Source organism: Chiloscyllium plagiosum, unplaced genomic scaffold, assembly GCF_037043375.1.
Source record: "Chiloscyllium plagiosum isolate Xiang-an unplaced genomic scaffold, Cpla_swu_hap1 HiC_scaffold_24, whole genome shotgun sequence".
In the NCBI taxonomy this organism is placed as follows: domain Eukaryota; kingdom Metazoa; phylum Chordata; class Chondrichthyes; order Orectolobiformes; family Hemiscylliidae; genus Chiloscyllium; species Chiloscyllium plagiosum.
The window spans coordinates 32129980-32156855 of record NW_028270162.1 but is presented as its reverse complement, the minus strand read 5'-3'; the positions used below and the strand labels follow the sequence as shown (position 1 = coordinate 32156855).

At 38.9% G+C, this 26876-nt stretch overlaps 1 protein-coding gene across 1 annotated transcript in view; it reads left to right on the top strand.

Moving 5' to 3' along the window:
• Positions 1-26876, top strand: part of clip1a (CAP-GLY domain containing linker protein 1a) — a 146006-nt gene that overhangs the window by 13228 nt on the left and 105902 nt on the right. The window contains exons 2-3 of the mRNA XM_087999795.1: positions 19483-19675; positions 23930-24486. Coding sequence (XP_087855921.1) covers positions 19579-19675; positions 23930-24486 — 654 coding nt within the window. The 5' untranslated portion in view covers positions 19483-19578. The remainder of the gene's footprint in view (positions 1-19482; positions 19676-23929; positions 24487-26876) is intronic.

Genomic DNA, 26876 nt, shown 5'->3' with positions numbered 1-26876 from the left:
ACAGATAAAGGAATGGATAACCATCTGTAATTAAAATGTTCATATTTGTCTTTTGATTAGAAGACTTGAGTACTACCCTATCTTGACAATAAGCATTTAGGCTTTCCCAACAGTATCAATTTAATTGACCCTAACTGTGATTTCTCTGAAATAGAGTGGGGTGCTTTCTTTCAGATGTGGTCCAATGTTGCAAATGTTACTCTGGCTGACATGAAGTTTGCTTCAGTTAATTATTCTTTTCCTGGGTGGGGCACCCACTTTGAATCTTGAGAATGCCACACATCCATTTTCTTCGTACTTAGCCTAAAACATTGCAAAAGCAATCCAACTTTTCTTGTACCATTGTTGAAATATTGATTTGTGCAAATATGAAACAATTTGATACTTTGCTGTATAACCCGAGAGATAAAACTTCTCGTGAAAGGTTTGGTAAGTACTTGAGAGAAAGAAGCATGGACAAGTTGGGGCAAAGGGTCTGTTTCAGTGCTGTCTATTTGTAGGACTGTATGATTCTAAATGTTTTAAACAATTTGTTAAATTGCACTTTACAACTTATGTATCAGTTATATATCTAGGAAATCAATTAATCATAAATGTATTTATGTTCTTGATTTGCTATCTGACACAAAAAGATCTGAAAAATTGTTTAAAATATCATGCCCAAACCAGCTGTTACAGCTGAGAAACGCTCTTAGCTACCTTCTCTCCCCTCCCATTTCTGTCTCCATCCTGGAGGCTCCCTGCCTCAGTCCTGATGAAGGGCTTTTGCCCGAAATGTTGATTTTCCTGCTCCTCGGATGCTGCCTGACCTGCTGTGCTTTTCCAGCACCACTCTAATCTAGACCCCTGGCTGTTTAATGTGTCAGTTTGCTGTACTTAGTGAATTTTGGCTGTATATTAGGTGCAGCAAAATAAGCGGAGAAAGTGAGGTCTGCAGATGCTGGAGATCAGAGCTGAAAATGTGTTGCTGGAAAAGCGCAGCAGGTCAGGCAGCATCCAGGGAACAGGAGAATCGACGTTTCGGGCATAAGCCCTTCTTCATTCCTGAATAAGGGCTTATGCCCGAAACGTCGATTCTCCTGTTCCCTGGATGCTGCCTGACCTGCTGCGCTTTTCCAGCAACACATTTTCAGCAGCAAAATAAGCATCAAGTGTGTGTATTTGATGTAATTAATTGTTGTAGAATATAGATTTGTTTTGTTGAATAGCTCAATTTTTTTTGTTTTATGAACGTGCAGAAATGCTTCGTTTTGAATAATCAAGTCATAGAGATGTACAGCATGGAAACAGACCCTTCGGTCCAACCTGTCCATGCCGACTAGATATCCCAACCCAATCTAGTCCCACCTGCCAGCACACGGCCCATATCCCTCCAAACCCTTCCTGTTCATATTCCCATCCAAATGCCTCCTAAATGTTGCAATTATACCAGCCTCCACCACATCCTCTGGCAGCTCATTCCATACACGTACCACCCTCTGCATGAAAAGGTTGCCCCTGAGGTCTCTTTAATATCTTTCCTCTCTCACCCTAAACCTATGCCCTCTAGTTCTGGATTCCCCGACCCAGGGAAAAGACTTTGTCTATTTATCGGATCCATGCCCCTCATGATTTTGTAAACCTCTATAAAGGTCACCCCTCAGCCTCCAACGCTCCAGGGAAAACAGTCCCAGCCTGTTCAGCCTCTCCCAATAGCTCAAATCCTCCAACCCTGGCAACATCCTTATAAATCTTTTCTGAACCCTTTCTAGTTTCACAACATATTTCCGATAGGAAGGAGACCAGAATTGCATGCAATATTCCAACAGCGGCCTAACCAATGTCCTGTACAGCTACAACATGACCTCCCAACTCCTGTACTCAATACTCTGACCAATAAAAGCATACCAAATGCCTTCTTCACTATCGTATCCACCTGCGACTCCACTTTCAAGGAGCTATGAACCTGCACTCCAAGGTCTCTTTGTTCAGCAACACTCCCGAGGAGTGTCTAAGTCCTGCTAAGATTTGCTTTCCCAAAATGTAGCACCTCGCATTTATCTCAATTGAACTCCATCTGCCACTTCTCAGCCCATTGGCCCATCTGGTCCAGATCCTGTTGTAATCTGAGGTAACTCTCTTTGCTGTCCACTACACCTCCAATTTTGGTGTCACCTGCAAACTTACTAACTGTACTTCTTAAGCTCGCATCCAAATCACTTATGTAAATGACAAAAAGTAGAGGACCCAGCACCGATCCTTGTGGCACTCCATTGGTCACAGGCCTCCAGTTTGGAACAACAACCCTCCACCACCACCCTCTGTCTTCTGCCTTTGAGACAATACTGTATCCAAATGGCTAGATCTCCCTGTATTCTATGAGATCTAACCTTGCTAATCAGTCTCCCATGGAGAACCTTGTTGAACGTCTTACTGAAGTCCATATAGATCACATCTACTGCTCTGCCCTCATCAATCTTGTTACTTCTTCAAAAAACTCAATCAAGTTTGTGAGACATGATTTCGCACGCACAAAGCCATGTTGACTATCCCTCATCAGTCCTTGCCTTTCCAAATACATGTACATCCTATTCCTCAGGATTCCCTCCAATAACTTGCCCACCACCGACATCAGGCCCACTGGTCTATAGTTCCCTGGCTTGTCTTTACCACCCTTAAATAGTGGCACCACGTTTGCCAACCTCCAGTCTTCCAGCACCTCACCTGTGACTATCGATGATACAAATATCTCAGCAAGAGGCCCAGCAACCACTTCTCTAGCTTCCCATGGAGTTCTCGGGGTACACCTGATCAGGTCCTGGGGATTTATCCACCTTTAACCGTTTCAAGACATCCAGCATTTCCTCCTCTGTAATATGGGCATTTTTCAAGGTGTCACCATCTATTTCCCTACAGTCTATATCTTCCATACCCTTGTCCACAGTAAACACTGATGCAAAATATTCATTTAGTATCTCCCCCATTTTCTGTGGCTCCACACAAAGGCCACCTTGCTGATCTTTGAGGAGCCCTATTCTCTCCCTAGTTACCCTTTTGTCCTTAATATATTTGTAAAAACCCTTTGGATTCTCCTTAATTCTATTTGCCAAAGCTATTTCATGTCCCCGTGTTGCCCTCCTGATTTCCCTCTTAAGTATACTCCTACTTCCTTTATACTCTTCTCAGGATTCATTCGATCTATCCTGTCTATACCTGACATATGCTTCCTTCTTTTTCTTAACCAAACCCTCAATTTCTTTCGTCGTCCAGCATTCCCTATACCTACCAGGCTTCCCTTTCACCCTGACAGGAATATGCTTCCTCTGGATACTTGTTATCTCATTTCAGAAGGCTTCCCATTTTCCAGCCGTCCCTTTACCTGCGAACATCTGCCTCAAATCAGCTTTCGAAAGTTCTTGCCTAATACCATCAAAATTGGCCTTTCTCCAATTTAGAACTTCAACTTTTAGATCTGGTCTATTCTTTTCCATCACTATTTTAAAACAAAGAGAATTACGGTCGCTGGCCCCAAAGTGCTTTCCCGCTGACACCTCAGTCACCTGCCCTGCCTTATTTCCCAAGAATAGGTCAAGTTTTGCACCTTGGTAAAAACAATGACTGCAGATGCTGGAAACCAGATTCTGGATCAGTGGTGCTGGAAGAGCACAGCAATTCAGGCAGCATCCGACGAGCAGCAAAATCTTAGATCTTCCATACCCTTGTCCACAGTAAACACTGATGCAAAATATTCATTTAGTATCTCCCCCATTTTCTGTGGCTCCACACAAAGGCCACCTTGCTGATCTTTGAGGAGCCCTATTCTCTCCCTAGTTAGCCTTTTGTCCTTAATATATTTGTAAAAACCCTTTGGATTCTCCTTAATTCTATTTGCCAAAGCTATTTCATGTCCCCGTGTTGCCCTCCTGATTTCCCTCTTAAGTATACTCCTACTTCCTTTATACTCTTCTCAGATTCTTAGATTTTGCTGCTCATCGGATGCTGCCAAGTTTTGCACCTTCTCTAGTAGGCACATCCACATGCTGAATCAGAAAATTGTCTTGTACACACTTAACAAATTCCTCTCCATCTAAACCCTTAACACTATGGCAGTCCCAGTCTACGTTTGGAAAATTAAAATCCCCTACCATAACCACCCTATTATTCTTACAGATAGCTGAGATCTCCTTACAAGTTTGTTTCTCAATTTCCCGCTGACTATTGGGGGGTCTCTAATACAATCCCAATAAGGTGATCATCCCTTTCTTATTTCTCAGTTCCACCCAAATAACTTCCCTGGATGTATTTCCGGGAGTATTGTCTCTCAGCACAGCTGTAATGCTATCCCTTATCAAAAATGCCACTCCCCTTCCTCTCTTGCCTCCCTTTCGATCCTTCCTGTAGCATTTGTGTCCTGGAACATTAAGCTGCCAGTCCTGCCCATCCCTGAGCCATGTTTCTGTAATTGCTATGATATCCCAGTCCCATGTTCCTAACCATGCCCTGAGTTGATCTGCCTTTCCTGTTAGGCCCCTTGCATTGAAATAAATGCAGTTTAATTTATTAGTCCTACCTTGCCCCTGCCTGCCCTGACTGTTTGACTCACTTCTGTTCTCAGCTGTACCTGTCTCAGATTGATCTCTTTCCTCACTATCTCCTTGGGTCCCCACTCCAACCCCCACCTTACTAGTTTAAATCTTCCCAAGCAGTTCTAGCAAATTTCCCTGCCAGTATATTAGTCCCCTTCCAATTTAGGTGCAATCCGTCCTTCTTGTACAGGTCACTTCTACCCCAAAAGAGATTCCAATGATCCAAAAATGTGAATCCTTCTCCCCTACACCAACTCCTCAGCCATGCATTCATCTGCTCTATCCTCCTAATCCTGCCCTCACTAGCTCGTAACACTGGGAGTAATCCAGATATTACTACCCTTGAGGACCTCCTTTTTAAATTTCTGCCTAACTCTCTATAATCTCCCTTCTGAATCTCAAGCTTTTCCCTTCCTATGTCGTTGGTTCCAATGTGGACAATGACCTCCTGTTGGCCCCTCTCCCCCGTGAGAGCATTCTGCACCCTCTCTGAGACATCCTTGATTCGTGTGTTCGAGCAACTTCTCCTTTCTGCAGTTAAGTTTCACTTCTGAAGAATTATGATTTAAAGGAGGCAGCGTGTATGCATGTTTGCTTCCTTGTCTTTAAAATAAAGCAATCTAGTTTACTGTTATTAATATCTTTATATCTGTGCTCAGCCCAAATGTCATTGCGACAATCCAACTCACTGAACTATGGAGAGAACAGAACAAGCACAAGATTTGAAAATTGTTCACTGTATCTTGGAAGTGGTTATCTGTTCTGCTAATTTTGGTCTGAGACAAATATTTGATGTATTTTGATTTTGAAATTGCAATAGCATTTTTTTAAAAAATGAAAATTGATTGCAGGGAGATTTTTCTTTTCTGTGGATTAAATCTGTGTAATTTCAAAATGATTATGTCGTGGCCATTATTGCTGTAAAGAAGAAATTTTGATTTAAATCAAATATTTTTGAGGGTCATGGAAAATTTACTTATGCATCTGTGCTCCTGTGTATTATCGACATTTAATCTTCCTCAAGTATAGCTTAATCTTAATTCATCACAGATTATTGTTCTGATACAGATCAAACTACTGCCAATTTTTTTATGTACTCATCAGTAAAGATAAAAATACCTCCTAAAACCAAGATAACATTACTTATTTTAAAAAATGGGTTGAGAACTATTATTTCCCCTGTATAAGATAGGGACAAGGTCTTGAATGGATTTAAATGGAAAAGATATTTGGGAAACTGGGAGTTGATGTATGTCAGCAAGACAAGAATAATGAGTGATCAAGGATTTAATGTGCAATAGCCTACAGGAGTAGAGTTTTAGATTAACTAAAATTTGCAGATTGTGGAGAATAGGAGGCCAGCCAGAAGAAATTGTTGAGCCTGGAGGTGCAGAGGCAAATACAAAAAGGTGTCAGTAACTAAGTGTTGAATCAAGGCTGTCAGTAGACAGTGTAATAGAAGTACAAGTAGGTGAATTATCTGTGTTAGGGGGAATTGGGTTAGAAGCTCCGCCTGGTTGCAAATAGGATTGTGAACGATCTGATTCAATTCAAGATAATGGCTGCAGAGGGGGATGAAATTGATGGCAAGAGTACGGCATTTGTATAAGAAGTTGATTTTGATGGCTTTTGCATTGACGTTCATTAACTGAAGGAAATGGCAACTGATTCAAGACTGTCAGATGGTTGAATTGATAGCATAGGGGTGGTTATGAGATAAACCCAGATGTTAGTGTATATGTAGAAGCTGACTTCATGTTTTGGGTCATGGCAGCACAGAATAACTTAAAGATGAAAGGGGTTGGAACTGATCATGGATTCACGAAGGACTTCCAAGGTAACTGCATAGGGTCAGTGACGTAGACAATTCCTAGCAATAAATATGGAACCTTTGGAAAGGAATGGTACGGCCAGCTGTGATAAAAACCATAATTTGAGAAGAACATTTTGAATGAAAACAGGGTGTGACTTGTAACTTTGATTTTGGACTTTCAGTCCTTAGGTAAACTAGGAAAATTATTTGGAGAGGCTGGAGTATGGATTTAAGAAGAAAGTAAGCATGGATTTCAGAGGCCAGGCAAGTGATTGAACATAGGGTAGTAGTTTGCAAAGTTGGAGGCATTGAGCATGATTGAGAGGAGGCTGGAGCCAGTGGGTTTGAAATTAAGGGATTGTATCTAAAGAGAGAGAATGACTTACAATGTCACCTGTTGTTGAGTGGAAATTCGTTAATTTAGAAGATCGAGGATGAAGGGAGCAAAAGGCAAGTTACATGGGCAAGATAAACTTCTTGAGGGCTTTGGGGAATTAGTTGGAAGCTAGAGTTAAATACGGATTCTGGGCTAGGTGGGAGAGAAGGTGGTTTGAAGTGTTGATCAAGATAAAGCTGGGAGGAAGCAACAGAGACAGCAAAATGCATGATCTTCACCTTGTGGTCAAAGATGTCTGTGGATGACTTTAACGTATTGGGATGGAGGAGCAACTGATGTATAGAAAAGCAGGTGTATTATCCTAACATAGTGGTTTGAACAGAGGAGAGGAAGGCTTGATTTGTCGAGCTGCTCTGGTGATGCATGTCAAAGCCAGTTGTATATGAGATGAGCTTAGGTTTGCACAATTTGGATTTGTAGAGCAAAGATATGGCTTTCCATGAAGAACAGTACTTTGGGAGAGATTCAAGGTTCTACTGGCAAAAAGACATCAAACTTGAAGATGAAGAGCTGACAGAGCGGGTTGAAAGTTGTAAAAGTATTTTAGCAAATTGAAGGCCAAAGGCTGGATTTCCCAGCAATTTCTGTTTTAGTTTCTGATTTCCAGCATTCTCAGTTTTTTGGTGGCAACTTGAATATACTACGTGTAGTTCTGGGGTAGCGTGTGTTTCGGCAGTGCGGTTTGACTATTATGTCACTGAGGAATTAGGGGAACGGTATTTTTGACAACACTTGCTTCTTTGTGATTCTGGCGGGGATCAGTTTGCATGATTTGTTCTGTGCGTTTGCCGATGTCCGCAATGAAATCTGTGCGCCGTTCTGCACGTGTTGGTGTCCATGCCATTCTGCACATGCTGGTTTTCGTGCAATTCTATGCACGCGCAATGTTAGCGCCTGTCTTTGTGTTGTACTGCGCAATCGTCAATATCAGCTGTCAGTAGAGCAGCTTTCTGTGAGAGGTTCTGTACAGAGCAACTTTCATACATTTTTAAAAATGTACTGTGTTAAACTTACTTTTGTTAATAAAAATGATTTCAACCTTAATTCAGGCTGTGCTAAACTTTGCGTTAGACCTTTGGGTGATTTTTGAGCAATCGTGAGTAAACAAAAGAATTTACTAGTCCGCCCCAACCCCACTTTTCTCAAGCCCAATTATTTCTATTAACGTGAAGTTTTGCTGGAATGCAACTGTGGCATTAAAGGAGAACTACCTGCATTGTAAATTTATTTTGAAAAGTGATTTGAAATAAACAACAGTAGAGGTGGAAGGGCAATCAAAAGTTGTGAGAGACATATAAGAATTGGGTTGAAGATCATGTAACTTGTGATCAAATCCACTGGAGTAGAGCGGCCATATGAGATAGCAAGGTTATGGGTATTGCCAAGGTTATTGTTCTGCAGAAATGGATGAAAGAGATTTTATCTGACATGTATGTGCAAAGGAGGAAGAGGACATTTTCTTAAAAAAGAGGAGAGGGATGAAATGAGGTGTTCTTCGAGGATGATACCAGAGATGAGATTTTTGCACTAGGAAATGTAGTTCCGCATTTTGATTGTGACAGAAGACAGAATATTTTTCTTCAGAGCAATGCTGAAGCTTTTTCTTAATTTTCACAAGCAGTAAGATAACTGCATTAGCAAAAGAAAAGGAAAAAAGAAAAAATTGCCACAACAGAAGATACCTCCGTCTGGAACAGATAAAAAGACAACACCCTGAACATATGAAAGTAAAGGGTTTAGATTTTTGTAAATTTGTTAAAGGAGCCAGATAAGAATAGTCTAATCTTTTCTAGTTTAAGAAAGTATAGCACATTTCTAACCCAGTGTGTATGAGTAGGCAGAATTAGGGACTTCCATTTTAACAACATCAATCTTATGGCCAATAGAGGAGCGAATGTTATCATGTTTTTTTTTGAAAGGAAGGAAGATTAGGTAAACAGGGTGACACCCCAAGCAAAACCGTAATAGGATGAGGAGTAAGATTTTCAGATACCTTCGATAAGGTGTCAAAGATATCAGTCGAATATTTGCTTAAAGGAGGGCAAAGCCAGGACATGTACATATAGTTTGTTCGGGTTTGTTGACACCAATCACAAGGACCGAGACACTACCTCAAATATTTTTGCAAGTTGGGCTTTGGTGTAATGGGTGCGGTGTAGAATCTTACATTGAATAAACAATATTTTGCACAGATAGAAGATCTGTGCACCTTTTGTAAAATCTCATCCCACACATCATCTGGAATGACCTCTTCCAGATCTGCGTCCCAGATAGCTTTAATAGAATCAAAAGAATCTGAGCATACTTTATGAATGTTTGAATCAATAGCTGAAATAGCTCTCTTTAATGTAGAAAGTATTTCTTGAAAGATATTAAAATCAGAATCATTAGGAAAGGCGGGGAAAACATGAAATGAACAATGAACAAAACTGAGAACTTGGAGTTATCTAAAAAAAGGGGCTTTTTGGAAGTGAAAACCTATCAACTAGTAGTAGAAAAGATGCAAAAACACCATCAGCATATAAATCTTTCACAGTTTTTATTCCTAACTTAGTCCAACCAGAAAAGGCACTGCCCACTAAAGATGGGGGAGAAATATGATTTGCTGCCCACTGTGCATTTGTAGAAAATTATTAAAAGCCAAAGTGGCGTCTACATTGAACCAAATTTTAGGACAGGATAAACCAATTACATTTTTCGTGTAAGTAGAAGTTGAAGAAAGGAGAGGTGAATGCAATAAAGCCTTCATTTTTACCAGATGGGTGGAATTTCCCTCGGTAGTCAACCAAATTGGGAGAGCTTGGAGGTTCTCATATTGCAGCCAGTAGTTCAAAGTTCTGATGTTTGCTGCCCAATAATAAATCGAAATACTCGGCATGCCATTTCACCTAGTATCTTAGGCCTCTGTAACAACTGTTTTCGTAACCAAGCAGTTTTTAAATTCCAAATAAATTCAAGAATGAGACGATCCACTTGTACAGTAAAAGAAAAGAGGGAGAAAAATTGGTATGCATTGAAATAAATAAGAAAATTGTGGAAAATATTCATATTAATGGAATTAATTCTAGCAGCTACAGATAAATTAAGGAGAGACCATTGTTTAGTGATTTAATTTGTATCAGTAATGGTTCAAAGTTTTCCCTGTACAAATTGCCTAGTGTGTCTGCAACGTGTTCACCAAGATAAACACAACCAGAGTTGCCAATTTTAAATGGTAAATTATCTAGTGGGTATTCCCTGGCAGGCTCCTTCCACCTATCGCATTTCCAACGCCCCTCCCCCAAGACCCTCCTCCCTACCTTTTATCTTAGCTTGCTTGGCGCAACTTCCTCATTCCTGAAGTAGGGCTTATGCTTGAAACATCGATTCTACTGCTCCTTGGATACTGCCTGACCTGCTGCGCTTTTCCAGCAACACATTTTTCAGCTCTGATCTCCATCTGCAGTCCTCACTTTCTCCGAGCAGTTTACCATGCCCATACTTCAACTACAAAGAACTTTGATATGTGACATCAATGTTCAAGGGGATATATTTCAAAAAGGGAAAGAATATGTTTTATCCCCTAAATTATTTTTAAGACACCTGACTTATTAAGGTTTTTGAAGACAACACCCTTTGTGGCCTACTCTTCACAAGTTGATGCTGACTCACTGTTTAATTACCTCATACAGACTCAAATAATCAGTGTCTCATACTCACTCATTGTATCCTTGATTGTACATTCTGCTATTCCAGAATGAGTATCAAATTGACAGGCCTGGAGTTTTGTGTTTATCCCCGCCTTCCCTTGTCGTTTAACATTGGAGTTCTTTTTACATTTTCCAATCTAAAGCAGTTTTTGACTTTTGAAATAAGAGATGTTAAAAGTGTCCCTCCCATATGCAATTTTAAAGGTGTGTGCACATTCCACTGACAGTGGCAGCAACCACAGCCTTTGGGTGTGTGCTTTCATTAAATACATTGTCTGGTGAACTTTGGTTGTCATCTAAACATTACTGAGACTTTGTGACACTGTTTTAATATTTTGGCCTGTAATTTCCATTTCAGTCTTTTCTCATTATATGCAAAACAAAACAGTCGCCACGTACATCAGTTCTTAGGACAATGGTGCAGTGCCTTAAGGAAATATTTTCTGATATTTGGTTGAAGGTAGTGTGAGAACAAATGATAGTAGCAGGTGTTGGGGGTTGCATGTTGGCTAACTTTCAAAAATATAGCCAGATCATAATTTTACTGTGATTATTTTACAAAAATAGCTTTAGCGAAGAGCTGAGCATTTTCTTTAAGATTTGTCAAAGAACAGAGTATGTTATCAATTTTACTGGGAGCACATCATAAACAAAATTTTGCTGAATATGTACTTCCTCTTCCAAGTTTACAGACATGTGTAATTTTAGAAGTGTGATTAAGAAACAGGAGACTGATGTATGAGATGCTGTCTCAACAATTCCTAGGATCCTTTGCAGGCTGCAAGATTCTATTTCTCTTATTACTTTGTCTAATTTTGAATTGAGATGGGATTGTTGCGATTGTCTTTTGTGACTAGAAATTATGAAATTTGAAAACTACCAAAGGCATTTGGCACTCTGTATTAATGTTAAATGTTCTAGGTTTCCACAGCAGTTGTGTAGTTTGGCATGTTTGGTGAAAAGATCTGAAATTGCAGTGTCATAGATCTGTTTTTTACTGATGAAGTTTGGAGATTCTTCCTAGTAAAATTGTAAGGATTTATTTTTAAATGCAGCCAGAGAGAACGTTTTTTTTGCTCGATCCTGTTTAGAATCAATGTACTGCCAACATTTTGAAAGTTTGCAGTTGGGGGTCTCGATGATGCTTTTAAAATGTATTGCACACTGTTAGTTGCTGTGAGAAAGCAATGGTGAGTTGTTTTTTGAGTTGAAATGCTCATATAAGATGGTACTTCCAGAATGGTGTTAGTGACAACAGCTTTGAATTGAAAGTTCAGTGTAATGGTCTAATGTGCTTTATAGCAGCATCATCTCAAAAGGGAATGCCAAGATTTTGTGTACCGATTAGATTACTTCAGTGTGGAAGCTGGCCATTCGGCCCAACAAGTCCACACCGACCCTCCGAAGAGCAACCCACCCAGACCCATTCCCTGAAATTTACCCCTTCACCTAACACTATGGGCAATTTAGCATGGCCAATTCACCTAACCTGCACATTTTTGGATATTGAAGGAAAATCCCCAAATTAGGAAGGTATATGACTTGGTGATGTTTTGTCTGATGTCATTGCCTATGTCTTCTTTGTTAATAGAACAAAAAAGCTGGGTGGTCCTGTTCATGTTTGGTTGGTTGCTATGGTACATTGGGCACATTATCATCACTATTTGCCAGTTTTAAAAGATGTATGTAATAGATGTAGGGTATTGATCAATCAAGTAAAATGCTTTGCGTTTGAATGGTGTAGAGTTTGTGTTGTTGCAGTTATACCTATTGAGATTACTAATAGGCATTCATCGCAAACAACAATGAGCATAATATGTATTGGAGAGGCTTTGAGAATTCAGGGGGTGAGCCATTCAGGGTTTTACATCTGACTTGCTCTTACATCCACTTTGTTCTGCTGCTGGAAAAATTCAGCTTTTAGCCAATTAGTTCATTTTCAAGATTGGATTTTTCCATTTTTGGAATGTTCATTACCTGGATTTCATATAGTGCTTGCATTGCTTTCCACTTGTCAATCTAAGCATAACAGCTTGACAGGTAATTATGTGTTGAGAGTGTGGTGCTAGAAAAGCACAGCAGGTCAGCATCCGAGGAACAGGAGAATTGACATTTCGGGCAACCTGCTGTGCTTTTCTAGCACCGCACTCTCGATTCTAATGTCTAGCATCTGCAGTCCTCACTTTCACCTAGGTAATTCTGTATGTCTTATGATCAGATGGAGCTGTAAATTGAGCAATTTTTGGTGAATAGACATAATGAAGAATCATTCGGTAAAATTTGAATCACAACAAAGCCTGACTTGAGACCTGCTCAGTCATGCTATCATTGATGCAAAATTAAAGGCTGTCCTACTTAGCAAAGAGGTGGTTGAGAGGAGATTCAAGAGAAGTCTGCAAAATTGAGGCATCTGAACAGACCAGATAATGTAAAACTTCTCATTGGTGAAAGGGTCAATAATCTGAGGATACCAATTTAATGTTGGCAGGTGAAGCAACAGCGATACTGAGAAAATAAACATTTTCTTCTAAATGATTTAGGATCTGGAGTGGATGACCTGAGAAGATAATAGAACAGATGGATTTGTTGTCAAGAGAGTTGGATTGTCATTATCCTAAGAGAAAATTTGAATTTGCATGGTCCTGAGAAGCAGATGGGGAAATGACAGGTAAATGGCTCTTGCAAGTCAGGCTTGATGCAGATGTAGAAGTAGTCCACTTGCATACAAGGTCAGACTACAACTTCTACAATTTAACAAGATTGAAAGTGGAGACAAAAACACACTGTGTCCTGATCAAGAGGATGCTGGCTTTACTGCTCACGTGAAAACTCTGTTGCAAAATCCAATGGAATGTTCAAGGCTGCATGTTGACACTTGCAAGCGTGACATGAAGGTCCTGAACTTTCTACCTGGGAGTCTGTATCTGTTGAAAGAGGGAATTGGTGATGCTTCCTGTGAGCTGCAATATATTCATGTCCTGTCAAATGGCTGCAGTAGCTTGGCAATAGTTACCAATGCCAAAAGTGACAAACCAATAATTGGCAGTTTCATGTGTCTTAATTAACCATAGAATCATTGAATTTAAAGTGCAGGAGTCAACCATTCAGCCCATCATGTCTGTACTTTGTCCAGAAAGAACCAACCAGCTCGTCATATTCTCCATCCTATCTTCGTAGCCCTCTAAATACAAACTTTCAAATATATATTCAGCTCTCTCTTGATACCTCCTATCGAATCTGCCTCCACCATTCTCCAGGCTTGCACTCCAAATTCTAGCAACTGAGTAAAGAAGTTTCATCCTCATCTCTTAGCTCTCATGCTGACTAACTTGAAATTGCAACCCCTAATTAAAACATCACCAATAACAGAATATCCTCCTTTAATCCTGTCAAAATTGTTCATAATTTCAAACACATCTGTAAGGTTACCTCTTAACCTTTTCTGCTGCAAGGGGGATAAGTCCAATTTCTCTAATCTTCCTTTGTGACGGAAATCCTTCATTTCTGGTATCATTCTACTAAATATCCATTGTACTTTCTCTCAGGCGATAACATCCTTCCTTAAGTAAGGTGCCCAGAACTGAATAGTACTCCAAATGTGGTTTGACCAATGATATGTAGTGGTGTAGGATCACTCCCGCCTTGCTTTACACTCTGCCTATTTTATAGGCCCAAGGAGGCTATGAGGCTTCATAACAACTGTTTCTACTTCCCAGGCCACCTTTCAAGAATTATGCATTTGAACCCCAAGGTTCCTCTGCTTGAGTCCCCTCAGAGTTGTACCATTTAGTCTATATTATCTTTTTGTGCTGCTTCTTTCAAACTGCATTACCTCTTGTTTCTCTACGTTGAAATTCATGTTCGAGATGTCTGCCTGTTTGGCCAATTTGTCAATGTCTCTCTAAAGTCGTTAGGCATCATCCTCACAATCCTCCCTCACTTATTATCATTTGCGAATTTAGAGATTTATGCCCTCAACACCCATCTCTAAATCGCTTATGTAACTCAGAAAAAGCAAGGGTCCCAACTCCAATTTCTCAGGAATGCTACTTTCAACTCCTCTCCAGTCTGAGAAATGCTTCTCTATGTCAACCCACTGTTTCCTACCTTTTAGGTCAATCTCTAATCCATGCTGTAAAGGATCCATCAATCCCAAACATTTCTAATTTGATAACCAACTTGCCATGTGGCACATTTTAAATGTTTTCTGAAAATCCAAATAAACAACATCCGTAGCACTATCCTCATCCACTGCCTGTGTCACCTCATCAACAAATTTAATTAAGTTTGTTGGGCGTGACCTGCCTTTCACAAAACCATGTTGACAGTCTAGTATTAACTTATTTTTCTCAAAATGTGCATTTATCTTATCGACTATTATGGTCTCCATTAGTTGCCCTATTATTGACATGAAGCTAACAGGTTGTACAATACAATCCCGACATTGTGGAAACAGGCCTTTTGGCCCTACATGTCCCTATAGTTTACTGGATTATCCTTTACCCCTTAAACAACTGCATCATATTTGTATTCCTGCAGTGCCATGGGACTAACCCTTTGTTAAGAAAGGCCTGGAAAATTTCTGTCAATGGCTCTGCGATTTGCTCTTTTATCTTTCTCAGCAATCTTGGATGCGTCCAGGCCTGGCAACTTTTCTGTCTGGAGGATCTCTTCTTTATCTATCACTATAGTGCTTAGTTGCTCAACACCCACATTTTCAACTGGGCAACTGTCACTTTTTTTTAACGAAATTAGAAGATAAAGTGCAGCTGGTTCTGATATAATACAATAACTCTGTTCTCGTGTGATCTCTCATTATTAGAAAATCGCACAATAGATGTGCCACTTAAACTAATGGGGCCAGAATGACTTTATAGCTTATACAGGTAAGAAAAGTTCGCATTCTACAAATTCTTCAATCGAGTTAAAGCCAATTTGTATTGAAGAAACACGGGTTACAACAGAACTGACTGTGTTCATTTAGTGCCTCTGTTATAGCTATTGCTTCAGTGAGCAGTTTACCCTGCTTGTTCCTTCTGGCTCCACTCTATCCTTCTCCCTCTTTTACTATTAATATAGATTCACAACCATCAGCAAAGGTATACTAACTGCATGCACTCCATCTAAATGAGTTGTTTGCTTCATGTCCCTTTTTAGTAGATGAAAGGATGTCAATGCACAGTCCCATTGTGGTCTTCCAATGATAGTGAAATCTTAGTAATGGAGCTGAGGTTGGTTGTTCTGAGCCTCCTTGAGCTTAATATGAAGTTGTAAAAATTGTCTCTAACATTACGTTCATTTGTCCATGTCAGATGTGACTGTAACCATGGGCAGGTTAACCTTTGACCCCCTGCCATTGCTCCCTCTTTTGTTATCACATTTCTTCAAATGCTGCCTTGATGTTAAGAGCTGTTAATCTTAGTTCTGGCGTTCATCTCCTAAGACTGTGCGCCAAAAGAATTCTTAGTGTTTCAAAGTACGTAGCTATTTTCAAACAAAGAGACGTGCCTAGGGAAACTAATTTGTTTCCAAAGTTGCTCAACAAACGATACACAACTACCAGTATTTGCTTTTTAAAAAAAAACATTGTTCCCATTGGGGGTTTGTAGAGGGTAGGTCAAATTGCTGTACAACTCCGTCACTCTCCTTTAATGAGAGATTTCAATGACTTTTCACAGTAAATGTTAGACAAACAGATCTATAATTTCATGGATTTCCCCCTCTCCTTTCTGAAATATACTCTGCAATCAGATAATGAGCTATTTGTTGCTATTTGCACCAACACATACTTCTCAATGAATAAGGGAGCTGAAAGGCCTGTTTACCATCATCTTATATTTACTCTACCCAAGCAACCTGATTGCCAGAATGGTATGACTTTTCAGCAATTGTACTTTAAATGTAATTATCTTGGATGAATGTTTCTTGGGTAACACAGCCAGTCTTTAGCATCCTTTAATACTTACTATCTCTTACATAGAGTCATCAAGACATAGAGGTGTACAACACAGAAACAGACCCTTCGGTCCAACGTGTCCATGCCTACAGATATCCTAAATAAATCTAGCCCCATTTGCTGGCGTTTAGCCATCTCCCTCTAAACCCTTCCTCTTCATATACCCATCCAGATGCCTTTTGAAATGTTGTAATCATACTCGCCTCCTCTACTACCTCTGGCAGCTCATTCCATACACGTACCACCCTCTACGTGAAAACGTTGTCGCTTGGGTCCCCTTTAAATCTTTCCAGTCTCATCCTAAATATATGCCCTCCAGATTTGGATTCCCCCACCCTAGGGAAAAGATGTTGTCTATTTATCCTATCCATGCCCCTCATGATTGTATAAACTTCTATCAGGTCACTCCTCAGCCTCCAATGCTCCAGGAAAAACAGCCTCCGCTTATTCAGCCTCTCGCCATAGCTCAAACCTTGGCAACATCTTTGTAAATTTTTTCTGAACTCTTTCAAGTTTCACAACAACTTTCGGATAGGAGGGAGACCCAGAATTGTGCATAATTTTCCAAAAGAGGCCTAAGCAATGTCCTGTACAGCTGCAGCATGACTTCGCGACTCCTATACTCAATGCACTGATCAATAAACGAAAGTACACCAGATTTTCTTACAATGCAAGATTGCACGAGAATAAGAATGTATGATTTTCTTATAATGCGAGATCACATGGGAACAGAACTATCGTGTTATATCAGAACCAGCTGCACTTTGCCGCCTTCGCTATCCTATCCACTTGGGACTCCCCTTCCAAGGAACTATGAACCTGCACTCCAAGATCTCTTTGTTCAATAAACACCTCACATTTATCTAAATTAAACTCCATTTGCCGCTCCGGCTCATTGGCCCATCTGATCAAGATAGTGTTGTTCTCTGAGGTAACCTCCTTCGCTGTCCACTATACCTGCAATCTTGGTGTCATCTAACCATGTCTCCTATGTTCACATCCAAATTATTTATAGAAATGAAAAAAAACAATGGACCCAGCACCGATCCTTGTGGCATACCACTGGTCATAGGCCTCCAGCCTGAAAAGCAACTCTCCACCACCACCTTCTGGCTTCTCCATTCAAGCCAGTTCTGTATCCAACTCGCTAGTTCTCCCTGTATTCCGTATGCTCTAACCTTGCTAACCAGTCTACAGTGAGGAAAGTTGTTGAATGCCTGACTGAATTCCGTATAGATTATGTCCGCCACTCTGCCCTCGTCAATTCCCTTTGTTACTTCCTCAAAAAACTGAATGAAGTAAGTGAGACATTATATTTCTCACCTCAAAGCCATGTTTACTATCCCTAATCAGTCCTTGCCTATCCAAATACATGTAAATGCTGTCTCTCCAGGTTCCTTCCCAACAACTTACCCACCACTACTGTCAGGCTCACTGGTCTATAGTTCCCTGGTTTTTTTTCACCTCCTTAAATAGTGGCACCACATTAGCCAACCTCTAGTTTTCTGCCATCTCACCTGTGGCTATCAATGATACAAATATCTTAGCAAGGGGCCCATAAGCAACAGTTTAATTCACCTGTTTTGCTTTAGATTGCTAAACCAATCTTGACTGCGATTTCCAAAACATTTAGTAAAATTATGGCATCCAAACCAATCCAGAATGGTTGGTGGAAGTTTGCACTGGAGAATAAATTTATATTCTGCGTGTTGGAGTTCATTGTTTAACTATACAAAGTATTCTATACAGAGAAATGGAGTTCTGAAGATTTTATTTCAATAATCTTTTAGTTTTTACTGTTCAGATCTTAGAGATATAGATTTTGTGCAAACAAATTTTGAGTACAGCAGATATTATAGGATGCTAAAATAGTTGTGAAAGGATGAGCAGTGCTTCTTTATGTGAGTTATGGGTGTGTAGAACGAAGGACTATAGGCACTCAATTAAATTGGGATAGTTGGAGGAGAGCAGAAGATCAACTTGTTTGTGAGGATGATCTTCTCTCTAATTCATTCCCAAGGTTTATAGTTGAGCCACAGTTCCAAATTAGATAGGATAGTTGGATGAAGAACAAGTGATATATCCATGTTATTTGCATATGTTATTGAAGTGACGTTTTTGGATGGAAGCTTGATGACAAGTTGACTATTTAGCTTGCCTGTCTTGTGTCGGTTGTGATGTGAATGTCTAGTAACTGAAATCTGAGCATTTCTTTTCTGATTGTGGATGCAGTGATTTTGAAAGCACTGCAGGGGTGTACTGAATTTATATCTATCTAAATGTTATTAGCTCCCTCATGCGTTCAGATAATTAATGTTTTGTGAATATTTTAATCTCATTTTGAAAGTGATACTGTATTTCATATGAACGTTGTGTTGCAAGGAACCTTGAACAAAAGATATGTTGATTCTTTGAACAAGTCACACCAAGAGTGTTTTCTGTTTCAGACGGCATTAATCACAGGCTGCTGTGGAGTGTGGTCATCAATAATACATGAACTCTGTGGTTTAATCATATGTTACAGTCTTTGTTTTAAAAATGTGTAATTGCTAGTAACTGCTTTCTGTGTTATAGGATAAAATGTCAGTCTGGTTATGGCAATGTCATGTATAACTGGGGATATAAGATATGGGTCATGTTCTCAGTGCAGACAAAGACTGCATTCACAGAATGGTTTAATTGGTTTTTAAAATAATCCATTCATAATTTGCGTACTGATACAAATTATGATATTTAAGGCTGCTTTGCTGAATTAGTGAGAAATAGCAATAAGAAATTCAGAGATTGGAAGTTGTTAATAATAAAGCCAGCACTGAGGAAAAATTAATGGTCATCTTTCAAGTGTTTCAGTCTCTTCAGAAAAAAGACGGGATGCAAGCTCAGGATAATAGGGGAGGACCTCATTGAAGAGTCATTCACAGGAGCTCAGGCATGTGGAAGAGAGCATTGTGCTTTGTCAGGAGGAAGCTGTTTCATGTACTGCTTCCTGCAACAATTAATTCAAATGTGTCTTTCATGGGAGGTAAAATACATTATTCAATCCACAATATTATTTCTTTCAGGTTTTAAATGATACACAGAATTTAAAAGCAGTGCAGATGATTTGATGTTTAGCAAAAACTATTTGAGACAAAGGCTGAAGGAACCGAAGAGGAAGGATGAGTCTGCTAAAACCTAGTGGGCTGAAAGCTCCTAGCAAGATTGCCAAACCAGGGAGTACTGCAGTGAAGCAAGCTGCTCCTTCACAACCATCAAGTAAGTCATTAGAATCTTCTGTCTAGACTTTATGTACATTGTAAATGCAGGCAAAGATTACCATTTTAAATTTCTTTGTGCACGATTGTGCTTCATCTTAAATCTTGGAGCGATGCCTCAATAAATTTGAGTCAGAGACAGGTAATGAAATTCAATGCATAGTCCTTACTACCATCTTTAGAAGGTTTGTTTGATTTTAAGCTTTTGATTTATATTGTGTGCTATAATACAAAAATGTGAAGTATGATATAATTTTGATATTAACACTTTCATAGCTTGATGAATCAAAAAGGGTAGTTCAACCCTTTTATTGCTGTAGGATTGCATGCATTGATTAGTTTATGGGCTTATTGCACACAATGAAGTACAGAAGACTATCCAATTTATTCCATGAGTTATCAAAAAATTGTTTTTTCTCAAACTATGGTGGAACAAATTGAATATTTTCTATTTAGTGTATTCCTAAAATATGTTTACATATTTTAACTGTTTGTTCTTCTTCCACTGGCACTAGTCTAATAAAGAAAGACTCTTAATGTCAATCTTACTCTCTGTAGCTTGGTGTTGTGCTGTCACAAATAACATTTTTGAATTTGAAAATTAACTTCAAATGCAATCTCTCTTTTGTGAGTGACGAGGAAAGGCAAAGAATACTTCTGTTAAAAGGAAAACATAATACACATTTTTCAGAACACAAAGGAAAATGAACAGCTTTGACCTGCAGTGATAAAACACTGGATGTAACCACATTTGGTGAGGGAGAACCTGAGGGGGAAGCAGTGGCCTAGTGGAATTATCACTGGACTGTTAATTCAGGAACCCAGGAAATACGCTGGGGACCCTGGTTTGAGTGCTGCCATGGCAGATGTTGGAATTTGAATTCAATAAAAATCTGGCGATGAAGAATATAATAATGACTAATGTTCCAACAATCAATGTTGATTTTTGGAAAAACCCATCCGGTTCACTAATGTGCTTTAGGGAAGGAAACTGCCTTACCCATACTTGGTCTGGCTGTGTGTGACTCCAGATCCATGGCAATATGGTTGACTTTTTACCACCCATTAGGATGGGCAATAAAATCTGACCTCGCCAGCAATGCCTTCATTGAATTTTTAAAAATGATTGGCAGTGGGAAAGACTGGATAACAGATTACTTAAGGATAACTTTGTATCTTTAGATTGAACTTGTACAGTGGACCTCTTTAAAAACTTACCACGTTTTCAAATTAAAATTTCAATAATGCTTATCAAATTCTGGTCATGTGTGTAAGCTGTTTCAGTATATTTGCATATAACATTATTATCTTCAAATAATGCTTTGCTGTTTTGTGCTGTCCGCTGTTCATTAAATCTTAAAAAGTTTCTGTACAAGAGATCAAAATGACTTCTGTCTTCTGCCTTTGTGCTCTTCTCCTTTATAATAACCTTGAAACAAAAATAGAAAATGCCGGAAAAGCTCAGCAGGTCTGGCAGCATCTGTGGACAAAAATCAGACCGTATCCCCACACTGTAAGTAATCTAATCTAATCATTTACTCCTCACCCGCTTCCCTGTCTTCTGTATATAAACTGACATTTCCTAGCTACCGTCAGTTCTGAGGAAGGGTCACTTGACCTGAAACACACATTCTGATTTCTGTCCACTGATGCTACCAGACCTGCTGAACTTTTCCAGCAGTTTCTATCTTTTTTCTGATTATATATCTGCAGTTCTTTCAATTTTATAACAAGCTCGATCTCTTTTCCTTTTGTCTTATTCTTCAATTTATCTTTTCCTGATAGTTGCATGCCTTTTCAGCAGCTAAGGTCATTATGAACAAAAATACAAAACTTGAAATAAAGGCAGGAAGAAGGTAACATTTTTGAAAAATGTTATGAGGAAGGGCAAACTTTCCAAATTTGGTTCTGCTAGAGCATCACTTCCCCATTCTCCTTCGTGTGTTTCCTATGCCATTTTCCATGTCAATTATGTCTTGATATTTGATTTTGAAGCTGGGAATACTTATTCTAACAAAAGATGGCAAAGGGATAAGAAAACAATTAAGATTTAGTGATTACTGCAAATAATAACTTTGCAAATGTAAAAATCCAGAGCTTCCAAAGGGTCACTGAATAATGATATAGAGTTGTCAAATGTAGAACTGAGTCATAGAGAACACAAGAGTACCAGATTCAGTCTTTGGTTTGGGTGAAGTAAGCAGATCTCAATTGTAATACCAGGAGGCAATAATTAATCCTCTCCAGGATAAGAAAATGAATCAAGGTCAGCGATGTCTAGTGTTTTTACTCCTATAGCCCACGAGATATCACACTTTTTGTCAACTCCCCACCAGGAACTTTGCTCTCTATTTCAGTACTTTCTTTCACCAGGAGCTTCAGCCTCACCAAAGGCTCCCCTCACCCATAAGCCATCTCGCTCCCTAAGAGACATTTCGATTCATACTATAAGACCCGCTTGTAACATAACTTTACGCATTTTAGTTGCCTGTGGGTATGTTGTACTTCCTTTGGCTGAGATTTAAACTGAAATTTTGTCTGCTGGTTCAGGTTTATATTATAGATCCATAAGTCTAATCAAAGAATAGGGAATACCCCAAGGGTTAGAGCCAACATTATTGCCTAAACCAGGGACACTGATAAAAAGACAATTTAACCCTGACATTTAGCTCCAATCTGTATGAGTATTGGTGTTAAATATTGCATAACAAGTGTTGCACATTCGTAGTAATATACGAAACATTTTGAAATATTTGGATCTGAAAAGTTGCAATATAAATGTTTGCTTAAGGTTCTGCACGATAGACTGGTTAGCGAAGTTAGATCTGATGGAATACAATGAGAGCAAGCCATTTGGATACAGAATTGGTTCGAAAGTAGGAGACAGAGGATAGTGATGGAGAGTTGCTTTTCAGACTGGACCAGATCGGTGCAGGGGTACATCGCTTTTTGTCATTTATATAAATGATTTGGATGTGAATATAGGACTTATGGTTAGTAACTTTGTAGATGACACCAAAATTGGAGGTGTAGTGGGCAAATTAATTTAGGATATCTGGTCAGCATGGATGATTTGGACCCAAGGGTCTGATTTCATGCTGTACATCTCTACGACCCCAAGTTACACACCATCTTGATTTGGAACTGTAGTATAAAAATGGGCTCTCAAGTTATACTGAGAATGGTAAAATTTAGCAATTAAGACAAACTTGATAGTAAATACTAGTTGCATCTGCACATGAAAATCTCTTATCACCAAGGATTATTTTTGATCTGTTACACGTGAGCAAATACTTCAGTCATAGAAATTAGCATTACAAACCACACTTTAGTATCTGCTCACATTTTGAATATTTTTCAACACTTGCATTTCATTTCATGTCTCAAATCTGTTGTTACAATCCATTTATTCAATAAATTTTTGAAGTATGTTCTTGTGTCCAATCACATGATTGCACACAAGATTTCATATTTTAAGACTTCAACTGTTTCAAGTAAACTGACTAAACATTGCTTAGTCAGCAACTAATAGACTAAATTACAGAAAAGGTCTTTTCCTATTAATAAGTCAACTGAAGGCATGGCATCAAGTTTACACTATACTGTCGGCAGAAATGTAGTTTTCTGGTTAAAGTTCCAATTATCTCCCTACTTTAACAGAATCTCCTCTTACTGGCCCACCATTGTGCATCTTCGAGAATGTTTTTAAACAATTTGTCTCTTGCTCCTGCCTTTAAAATGGACTTCCAGTAATAACGTACCTTCAGAGATTTTGTGATCTTTAGCTCTTCACAAGCCACCTTTCTACAAACCAGGAATCCATTCTCACTACCACTGTACTTGGTAGTTAATCTAAAATCATTTTTTATTCTGCTTGGCATCTCAGTATCTTCTGTGTGAGTTGTCTTCCCCTAAATTTGTCTGTCTGACTCTAAGGGTTTGACAGTATGGATGTCTATTCTTTGTGTTCTGGTGCGAGGACTTGCATCTGACTTTCAATAAATTTTAATTTGACTTAAACAAGTCTCACAAGTTTGAATCCAGGCAGATTCTGTCAGAAGTCATTACCCCCCTCTAAACTAAATTTTTTTTACACCTTAAAACAGTTTAAACATAGCATCTTAACAAGTCCAGTGTTTGTAACAAGTCCTAAAGAACTTTAAAGCCAGTGAATTATGTTTGAAGTATATAACATATTGAAGTTATGTTTTCAAATATTTAACATCTTTTTAATCAATATCTATTACTGCTACAGCAAAAACATCACCAGGCGAGAAATCAAGTACATCCAATGCAGAGACACAAGAAGAATTTGTGGATGACTTTAGAATTGGAGAGCGCATCTGGGTAAATGGTAGCAAACCTGGATTCATTCAGTTTCTTGGTGAGAGTCAGTTTGCTCCAGGCCAGTGGGCAGGAATTGTTTTGGATGAACCAATTGGTAAAAATGATGGTTCAGTTGCTGGCGTTCGATATTTCCAGTGTGAGCCTTTACGAGGAATATTTACAAGACCTTCAAAACTATCTCGAAGCCCACTGACTGATGGTGAAGCCAATGGTTCACAGACTCATGCAACATCTGTTTCTAGAGCCACTTCACCAACATCCACGTCAGCCAGTGTTGCGACTGCTTCATCAACAACAACTGCACAAAAAGCAGGATTAGGTAAATCAGTTGCAACTCAGGAGTCTGCAGCCCCTTCAGCCATGACCAATCTCTTAAAAACAGCAAGTGAATCTGTATCAAACCTTTCAGAAGCTGGTTCAGTCAAGAAGGGAGAACGTGAATTGAAGATTGGAGATCGGGTTCTGGTAGGTTTGTTAACTTTTTAAATTTTACTGTGAGATCCAGTGGTTAGATACAGGAATTTAGTGCATTAAAGACAGAGATGAAGCAGAACGAGTAAATTAATTTGTGGGGAGGGTAAACCTTGCCCTCGTCCTTCAATGCTTTGAAAGCTAATCCCTGGTCTTCTGGATCCTCAGGCCCTGTCCCACTGCCAAATCATGGAATTCTCTTGCTGTTCAGAAATTTCTAACCATAATCTCAATGCTCTTTGGTCATCAAGGCTAACCTCAATGGTCCCATAGCCTTAATACAGCCTTCAGTTTTCTCCTAGGTCCCAGAACACTTGTTGTAATCTAGTTCTTATGATAGCCCCAGTATTTGTAAAAGCTTCATCTCAGTACTCTTGGATACTTATCTCAATATACTAGGCATGCTGAGGCCCTATCCTGCTATTGCCATACTGTTGAATGCATCTGCCAGTGAGTCTAAGTCTAACCCCAATGTTCTCTTTATGACTAAGCTGAATATCTTATTGAATATATATATATATCATTAACACTTTATAGTCTTTGTACAAGACGTTTGTTTGTCTTATTGAAATACAGCCATGTAATTTTAATATTCTCATTTTAAGAGTTGTTCAATGCCTCATTTGTAGAATGTGTTTGCAATGGTAGCAGTCCAAGTGAATATTGAGCAAGGAAAGTTGAACACAACTTGTGTAATTTGCATGGCTCCTAGGAAAGGCATGGCAATAAGACTAGCCAAATTTTTTTTAATGCGAATCAGCTCAGACACAGTGAGTTAAATGGTCTCCTAGTTTGTAATCATGCAAAATGTGATTTAAATGTATCAAATCACATCTGTTATATTTAATCTGCGACTGGTCTGTCCATTCTTTCAAGTACTTTTTTTCTGTCTTTTCTAATTGCTTTTTTAACTTTTAATGCCAGTAATTTAACCAAGCAGTAAGAAAGGAGATAATGCAATGTTTTAACTTACTTAACAGGTTAAAATTTATTAGCATTGTTGCAGCAGATTATTAGCTCATGGTTATTCCTGGCACTTTCCATTCTTCCTTCTCTTGATAAGAGCAATAACTGTTCAGTTTCAACAAACTATGCATTAGTGTATTAAATATTACTTCATTTATAATGTGACCTAACAATTTAAAAATGAAAACTTTTTTGTTTCCACAACCTGAAAATATGATGATAACTTTGTATTGACCAGACAACTTTTTAGATCCACATTATAGCAATCCAGTATCCATGACTGATAGCAGTGTGTTCTTGGATGAAATTTATTTGTGCGCAATAATCCATATTGGGTGTTTTGGCAACTGCTTTGGAAATGTCTGCTGAATGCCAATAGTATCTCGATGAGTCAGTCTTGATGAACCAGCTATTACTGTTAGGTCATTTATGTGGAGCAGTTTATTATGTTGCTATATGTAGCCTTAGTTTGTCTGTAGCTCTCCTAAAGGGGTTGTGAAGAAATGTTTCTTTCAAACAAACATTGAAACCGTAATTGATAGTTATGTATTTCATAATCCAGGGAAAAGGCTGTATGATGTTGCTATCTTATTTGACGTTGAGGAAACTCATTAACGTTGATGTACTCTCCCCATCCTTCATCTCTCTCAAGTTTTCTGGTGTTTTATTTTTGTTGGCAAAAGTTGTCATAATATCTCAAACTACTTCATAGAAATGAAAAATTGCCTGTTTCCTAGCAGCTAATGTGGCACTAGAACATCAAACTATATTTTGTAGATTTGGCAAGCTATAAAAGACTTCTTTTAATCAAGCTTGAAGTTTAATGTTTAGATGACGTATTATATGACATCATATTTAATTTTTATCTGACCTTGCACTTGCTGTCTAACATGGATTATTGGTTAGCAACAACAGTGGTGATGTTGGCTGATTTTGTTTTTCTTATTCTTTGAGAGACACTGAGAAGTTTATGACTATCTTCAGTAAAGACCAGAAACTGAGCATATATCTCTTGTGCGATTTAGTATTTGCAAATATGCAATATGTTTACCCACCAAGCTATTGAGAGTGCTGAGTGCTACTGATTGGGTACCAAAATAGATGTTGCCATCCTGATGTTCTAACTAATTCCATTCGATGACTTATGATATTATGTGTATTATCAGCACTTAATAGAGCTTTGTTATGGTAGTGTCATCCTGTTTACCCCCTTCAGTCAAAGCAAAGCAATCAGAGACACAGTTTCGTTTTACCTCCTTCATCTTTATTCCAGGCCCTGGAAGGAGAGAGAGCAATCGCCCATGTGCACAGATATGAGTTCGAGGTTTTCTCTGGAATAGCAGTTTCTTAATGAATTATATAGTCATTTTACAGGGAGAAGCATCCAGATAATGCAACATACATATTAATTAGGTGAC